We start from the raw sequence: 8,237 nt of genomic DNA, 5'->3' as shown, positions 1-8,237 counted from the left end.
TGCAGGGATCCAGGCGGCGGCGGGGACGCGCCGGGTGGCGGCGGACGCGGGCTGAAGGTGGCCGAGACGCGAAGCAGCGCCCTCTCCCCGCGCTCTTCGCTCTGCATCTCCGCGCAGTCTGGACCTTAACCCTGAGCGCTGGGCGGCTTGGCTTCCTGCGCGAGCTGGGAAGGGTCGCTGGGAGAGACACCTGAGGACCGCCATGCCGTCACCTTTGTCCCTCTCGTTTGTCTAACTTTTCCTTAGCCCCTCAACCGCTGTAAGAGAACCGCTCCCTCTCTCCACCACTCCCCCAAACCGGCATTCCCCCGCCACCGGAATTTGTGCTTGGCCCATGAATATGCTGGTGTCTGCCCCAGCTTTTAAGGACGTGATCACGATTCTTTATTGCCAATGCTCCTGTGCGCTCAGGATTTGGGGCGAGGGTTCTCCGAGGGGGTGCAGTGTGGTCCACCGTTCTGCTGCCTGGATGCTTTTCTAGGTGTGTGTCTAAGTGTTCTCTCCATTAACTGGGAGCAAGCAGGGGTGCCCATGATATAAGCGCCTTTGGAGACGAACAGACTTGGATCTAAGCTCAGAATCTGTTGTTGGCAAGCTGTGTAACCTTCTACAATTTATTTAACCTCCTTCCTGTCCTTTGTAGAATGGAACAATACCTACCCCATAGGTTTGTTGTGATTTAACATATGCTCAGTACAGCATTACTCAGTACGTTAAATGCAGCAGTGTTCATAAGCCATGCTAGCTGCCCTGGTTCAAACAACTAGTAAGACTAAAGTTAGGACACCTACTAGTCAGTGGGACCATTTTGTCAAAATCATCAACCAAGGTATAATCACAATTAGACTTGGCCTAAAACCCTGGAAGTAGCAAGGAAGCCTCAACTTCGATGAGGATAAAGATAAAAATAGCAGGCCTGTACTCGGAATTTGTGGGTTCAAATGAAGCCTGACTCTAGGCGTTGATTGGATCGCTAGTCTCAAAAAACTCCTTCTGTATCTCTCCTGAGTGGAGAGTCTCTTGCTGGCTTTTGCAGAGCCTGTGGGCTCTTTACCTTTTCTAGATTTTTATTTGTAAAAGGCCGAGGCGGTACTTTATATTTTGACTTTGGTTTTTGCCGAGTCACTGTCACTCAATCTTGAGTCCGTCACATTTGGCAGAAATGGGAATAGCACTTAATTAAATAGAGTTTAATCTTTTGTGTGAGTGGGTTCACTTTTGGGTTCTGTATTCTACTGAAGGAATTGGGAGGTGAGAGGCAGTCCTGATGGAGACCACAGCTGGTTGGGTATCACATTCGGGACTGGGGAGCTGGTGTGCTTCCACCTACGGCCTGCAGAGGGAGCTCTACGGATAGTTGATTTCTAAGGGTTGGGGAAATCCATTTTGCTGAGCAAAAACTAAGTCCCAGAAAAGTGAAGTCCGCTGTGGCTGCCTCTCTCGATCCAAAATTACTTCTTTTTTTTTTTTAACTTATTTTGCAAGGTTCTATTTCAAACGGTGCCCACTCTGCCTAGGGCCCATAGGACTTTTAGGGGAACACAAAAATATTGACCTTCTTATAAAATCAGAATAAAAAAATAAGCTTTTACGTTCAGTATTAATAACCTTTATACCAATGCAGATGTAAAATGTGATTTTTTAAAAGTTTATTTTTATGAAGGAAGGGACCCTCCCCCCCACCCCAACCAAGGCAAAAGTGCCCAGGGCCTAGGAAATTCACCATGTCCCCTGCCCTTCTCCCCAACTCACTGTTCTGTGCTCTTTGCAAGTTCCTATTTAGAGTGGGAAAAATTCCCTCCTGGTTCCGGGCTTGCTTCTAGGCCCGCCCAGAGCTGGCCAGTTGTGTTCACCAGGGCTTAAAAGGATAAGACCACCAGGTGACAGGGACCTTTCTTCCTTTCCCCTTGGCTTTCCCCTGTCCTCTACCTCTAATTCTCACTTTCTCCATCCTCTCTTCCATTCACTATAAGGGCACTATGATGACAGCAACATATTAGACTGTGCAGAAGCGAACTGAAATTGTCTGCTTTATCTCAAAAGTTTCTGGACCTCAAAATTTTATCTCATTTAACTGCACAAGGAGACCCACCTTCACTTCAAAAGTCCTACCCTGTGTTGGCTTCATACACCAATCTAAACTGTTATAAAAGGTATATTGCTGTATATCTGAGTGTAAAGTTTTTATTTTTAAATTCAATAAGGAATATAGTTACTCAATAGAAGTCTGAGGTGCATCTTTTAGAAAGGGAACATTTCTTTTGAATGATAATAGTTAACATTCATTAAACACTTACTGTATACCAGTCACTTTTTTTTTTTTTTTTTTTGGTGGTGTGCGGGCCTCTCACCGTTGTGGCCCCTTCCGTTGGGAGCACAGGCTCCGGACGCGCAGGCTCAGCAGCAATGGCTCACGGGCCCAGCCGCTCGCGGCATGTGGGATCTTCCCGGACCGGGGCACGAACCCATGTCCCCTGCATCGGCAGGCGGACTCTCAAACACTGCGCCACCAGGGAACCCCTATACCAGTCTCTTTTAAGCATGTTACCTATATACTCATCTGATCTTCACGGCAACCCTATATGGTAGGCATTATTATCCCCATTTTTATGGATAATTTTATAAGTAAGGAAACTGAGGCAATGAAACTTTTAGTAACTTGCCCAAGGTCACCCCAATAGAAGGTAGCAGAACAGGGACCCAAATAAAACCCAAGGCCTTGTGGCTCTCAAGCCTGTATCTCCCCACTCATTCCTTAATATACCTGCATGTTTACCTCTCAGCTTGTGTCTCTATTTCCAGAAAAGCTCTAAATGGTAGACTCATGATGTCTATTATATAACAAAGCCACCTGTATTAGGAAAAGAGGGAGTGGGGTAGAAAGAAAATCAATTCCATACACCTTTGTCAGGTAGTTTTCTTAATATTGCCAGCTCCATTTTAACTTTCCTTTAAAAGTCATATCTTTGTTACAAGCAGCATTGTCCTACAAAGGCCCTATCTCAAAACCATCACACTGTACTGCCTAAGAAAATAATTCCCTCCCATTCTATTACATACCTAAAATTAAGTCATTCTGAATCTTAAACACAAAAAATATATGTAATGAGAAATTTGGCATTAATATGGCTTAGTTACTGAACCCTGAACCCATTTCTTTCTCTGGTGCTTTTTGGATAGGTTTGCTTTATTAAACCTGATTAGATATTGTCTTCAGGCAGTGTTACATTTTCCCTGTCGACCCTTTGCAACCCTTTACTGTTATTCATCGAATACTCCTGGGTCTTCTGGGCTTACTAGAGCCCTAAGTTCTAATTGCCTCCCCCTCACTTGCAGACTTTGGAAAGCCCGGAGTGACAGGGGAGCAAACTCCATGGCCTCTGATGGCCAGAGAGGCATGGCAACCTGTACACGTGTGTGTGGGGCGGGCTGGAGGACGTGGGGAGGGCACCCTCTGTCTGTGGAGGGGAGACTGCTGGCTCTTCAGCTTCAGCTGGTAGTCACATCACATGGGAATGTCAGTTCATGTAGCCAGTTTGTTGTTTTGCTTTTTTAAAGAGAGCTAGAAATCTAAGTTTCTATGTGGATTTTCCCCATTAAAAAAAAAAAAAGTTGGCCTAAATTTATAAAACACCCTATTTGCCAAACAAAACACATCAGCTTATGGCCTCTGACCTACAAACAGGAGCAGCAGGGCCTCATGCCATCAGGGTTGAGGGAGAGCTCTAGGATTCCTTTCCCTGGGGCTTTGCAGATGCAGAGTTAGGGCTACAGAGGAAACTTGGCAGACACCTCAGGGTCTCAAATCATCCCATCTTCTATTCTTCTCTTCCGTTTGGCTAACCTGAGAAGGAATACCGTGTCCTCCCACTCTTTTAAAATCTCCTTTCTTGTTTTTAAGGTATAATATGCATAATTCGAGCTTTAAGATCACCATCATTTCTATGAAGAGTTAAACCTAATGTTTCCCATGGGTTAAGTGCTATAGATTGGATACTTTGTCAGGTGTATTCTGAACCTAGCATTTTCTGAATCCTCCTTTCTTGGTCCTAAATCTGTCTCTCCCCACTTGCCCCTCCACTCCCCACCCACCGACAGTGGTATTGGCATCTTTGTTTGGGCTGCAGGAATCTGACCAGGCAGCAAGCTCTGGATACGCCCTATAAGAATAGCCAGAGATAAAAAGACCAGGAGTGGCTGCTGTTGTGTAATCAATCCCACACAAGTGTCATAATTTGTTGCCAGATACTGAAAGAGAAGCTGGTTCCAGCTGATCGTCATAAAAGATTTCCCAGCCCTTGTGGCTTCAGAGGCTAAGGAGACAGGGTAACCAGACGTACGTGTGGAAAGATGCAAGAGAAATCGGCTCTTGTAAGGTGAGGTGGTCCAATATACTTATTATCAATAGAGACAGGTGAGTCTTTTTTTTTTTTTTAAGAAAGCGAAGAATATTTGGAGACAACTTTGCTTGTGTCTCCGTCCAGATTTCATGTTAAAAAGAAATCCAGGGGAAAGCGGGGTCAGAAGATGGGAAAGCACCACCTGGAGGCATTTAGATTTCAGTTTATCGCTTTTTTCTTTCCCAGGTGGAGTTTGTTTGCTGTTCTGGTGAAGTTAAACAGTAGTTAAACAGTTGACTTCACTGCAAAATATTATTTTGAAATGAGCCTGGGTTTCCCGTGTCAGTGACCTGCTTAGCGGGAAAGCAGTGGGTCTGGGCCAGGATTTCAGACTCCGTGCTGCCGCAGCTCTGAGCATTTCTCGTCACCATAGGAGCAGGGAGTAATGAGAGCATGTCTACTTTCAGATTCTGGTCAGGAGTGCTGATTGCACTGGGCTCCCTCTGCCCTAGAAGTTCACCGTGTGGCATTTCAACACACGTAGAAATAGGTAAGTGTCGACCCCTTGTCATGGTATTAAGGACAGTATATCTGTCAGAAATGTTAAGGGATTTAAAGTCTAACGCGTGTATTGATAATAAGTTTCCCTGCTGCACTGAGCCGTGGGGCAGTGGAGAAGAAAAAGCCAGAGATGGAGTCGTCCAGGATTGGGGATTGACTACTGGGGTGAGGTCCGTGGAGGAACAGGAAGCCTCTTTGGTCATTGGGTCCCTGGCTGTTTCTCTGCGTGGGGAAATAGGAACTGGATAAACTAGGGGTTCCCATGAAGCAGAAGAACTGACAGAGTGGGAGAGGAGAAAGACGGGTGGAATATGGTAGGAGTGAGGAATTTATGCTTGTTTTTACATTTCCAAGTATATGTAAAGGACCATGTGTGGCCACGGGAGTGGGTCCCCTGAGTCAAGTGGCTTTAAAGATGGTTGGCTTTAGGGAGGGCAAGGAATGGTCCCTGGCACTAGAAATGCCCAGAATGATGGCAGTATTTGGGGAACACGGGTACAGCAAGCTAGTGCCTATGAGCTCAGGGGCAAAGGCTGAGTTACCTGGATAGAGGTAAATGGTAACACAAAAAGTTGTTTCTTGGACAAAATGTATTTGTAATGTTTTTTAACTCTTTAGATAAAAACAATAACAATATTTTATAGTTATGCTACTTCTAGAAGATTCAAAACAGAGCAAGATTACAAATAAAATATAAAAATTTATCAATGCAAAACACCTAGAATATTGAGCTCAGCTGGGCAAGGACTATATTATCACAGAATTCTATGATCTGAAAGGACACTAAAGGTCACTGAGTCCAGTTCCTTTATTTTACAGCAGAGGAAACTGATCCCAGGGACTTTTCACAGCTCACTTGTTAGTGACCTGGTCAAGAATTACATATCCTGACAGCTGGTCCAGTGTTCTTTCCATTAAACATCTATTGCTGGGCTTCCCTGGTGGCACAGTGGTTAAGAATCTGCCTGCAATTGCAGGGGACACAGGTTCGAGCCCTGGTCTGGGAAGATCTCACATGCCGCGGAGCAACTAAGCCTGTGCACCACAACTACTGAGCCTGCGCTCTAGAGCCCGCGAGCCACAACTGTTGAAGCCTGCGCACCTAGAGCCTGTGCTCTGCAACAAGAGAAGCCACCGCGATGAGAAGCCCGTGCGCCGCAACGAAGAGTAGCCTCCGCTCGCCGCAACTAGAGAAAAGCCCACGTGCAGCAATGAAGACCCAATGCAGCCAAAAATAAATAAATAAAATAAATTTATTAAGAAACCCAAACATCTATTGCTAAAAGGGAGTCAGGCGACAGTGGAAAAGGAAATTGGACCTAGGTTCTAGTACCAGCTCTGCTGTAAACTACATGAGTGACTCTGAACAATTCACTTTCTCTCTCTCTTCTTCTTCTGCAAAATGAGAGGGCTGAACTTCTTAATGAATTCTAAATTATTTTGCACATCTAAGTTCTCTGAAAATGAAATTGCTGAAATTATAGCAGTGGGCCAAAGAGGAACAAATATAAGTGGGAATATTCAAGTTTTTAATCTTTGGATTTTAAAAATTAGACATGAAATCTAAAAATTTTTAAAAATCAGATAATTATGTTTCTTCAGTAGTTGCAAACCAAAGGTGCTAATAATATGTTAATATATATTAATCTAATATATGCTTAATATAAAACATGTAATAAAAAATAATAAACATGTTTATGTGGACATAATTGAAGGCAACTCCTAATCTGCACACTGAATATTTTTCTATAAAAGGCGATTAAAACAACACTTATTTACTAATAACTTAGATTTCATAAATATCCTGGTTCTTGTTTTCACCTCTTATGTAGGCCTGTGTGGATGGTTGACATTTATGTGAGTTAATTATTAGAATTGGCCTCATTCAGTGATTTGGGTTTATAAATCACTGGAATCCTATATACAGGTTATTTGTGGGCTGTGACCTTGTCTCTCTTATGGTATAAATGCTTATAATATGGTAGTGGCTATATTTTTGTTGTATGAATTAAAAAAAATTGGATGTGACTTCCAGTAGAAATAAGGTATCACCTCTGAATGTCTCTTCATAATTAGTGTTCGTTGATTCTAAGGAGATTCAGGGTGTGGGTGCACATATCTTTTGGGTGTGGGCGTGTGGGTGGAGCAGGTGGCTTTTTGAGACTTTGTCCTTCTGAAGTAGTCCAGTGATGAAACACTTAAGGGACACTGATTCAGTCCATGGTTTAGGCCCTGTATTGTATTTCCTACTTGGCTTTATCTACCCCAGTGAGCTGCAAAATATGATGATGACAACTTCTGTTTATTGAGTTCCTGCCATGTGTCAGCCATGAGCTCCTCACTTAGCATTTATTTTCTGTGGTTCTCTTAACAAACCTGTAAGGTAGATATTATTTACTTAATTTTACATAGGTGGGAACCGAGGCCTGGAGAGGTTAAGTAACTTACCCAAGGTCATAAGAGCTAGTTAAGCAGAAACTTTAAATCATCATGCAATTTTGATTTGTATTATAACAATATAAATATTGTTTGAATCTAATTATAGCTAATGAAAATTACTAGTACAAAGTTAACTTTCATTTCCCGCTTCCTTGACAGTTACAACCACAAAATTATATATTTTCCTTTTAAAATGATCTCTAGGAAGTTGTTTTCAGTTATAGTTGAATTTAATTGATTTATGTATTTATTTCTCTCAGGTCATAGAGCTCTGGAGCTTCTCCACCTTCAGGATAGGACTGTTAACTACAAAGAGGTAAGAAGTTTGATTTTTTTTTTTTTTCCTTCCTTGGGCATTAACTTTCTATCGTAGGTGACAAACAAAGGTCCTAACAGATATTGAAATAGTAATTTTAAGAGTCATTTATATGTCTTTATAAAACATTAATATTTGGGGTTACATGTATATGTCTCCTCTAGCACAACTTGAACACATAATAATTTAAATAATATCATTGAAATATTTTAATTATATTAATGATAGTTTGAAAAATATTTGAGAGCATTTAAATTGAAATCTTATTTGTTCTTATAAGGAAAGGTTACACCTAAGATGAGCCATTTATTTTCCACCACTTATCTCTGTGTGCTGTATAAAAATTGCATCACCGTGAGAAGGAGGAAGTATTTATTGAGAAGTATGCCTTGAGATAATCCTTCCAATTTTTCTGCCTACTGTATTCTTGGTAGGACTAGCTGATGGCTCACCTTTAACCATCCTCAAATTAGTTGAACCCATTCTGGCCCTATACACTCTTTCTAGTCCTATAGCTAAATAAAACTTTGTGACAAAGATGATTCTTAAATATTACCTTTGAGAGAAATGGTTAAATTCCC

General features: G+C 42.3%; 1 protein-coding gene across 7 annotated transcripts in view; it reads left to right on the top strand.

Moving 5' to 3' along the window:
• The first annotated feature begins 4,248 nt into the window (after positions 1 to 4,248).
• Positions 4,249 to 8,237, top strand: part of GPLD1 (glycosylphosphatidylinositol specific phospholipase D1) — a 50,137-nt gene continuing 46,148 nt past the window's right edge. For 5 of the 7 annotated variants that reach the window (XR_014297268.1, XM_082662900.1, XM_082662901.1 and 2 more), the window contains exons 1-3: positions 4,249 to 4,376; positions 4,808 to 4,890; positions 7,601 to 7,656. Coding sequence is in view for 5 of the 7 variants with exons in the window: in XM_082662900.1 (XP_082519026.1) it covers positions 4,351 to 4,376; positions 4,808 to 4,890; positions 7,601 to 7,656 (165 nt within the window). In the remaining 2 variants the exon portion in view is untranslated. Of the gene's footprint in view, positions 4,377 to 4,747; positions 4,891 to 7,600; positions 7,657 to 8,237 lie in introns of those variants that run through there. The other 2 variants (XM_082662903.1, XM_082662904.1) reach the window with 2 other exon arrangements.

The sequence above is a fragment of the Grampus griseus genome (genome assembly GCF_964374135.1).
Source record: "Grampus griseus genome assembly, chromosome: 10".
Lineage (NCBI taxonomy): Eukaryota > Metazoa > Chordata > Mammalia > Artiodactyla > Delphinidae > Grampus > Grampus griseus.
The sequence above is the reverse complement of the archived record's forward strand: the minus strand, read 5'-3'. Positions and strand labels throughout refer to the sequence as shown.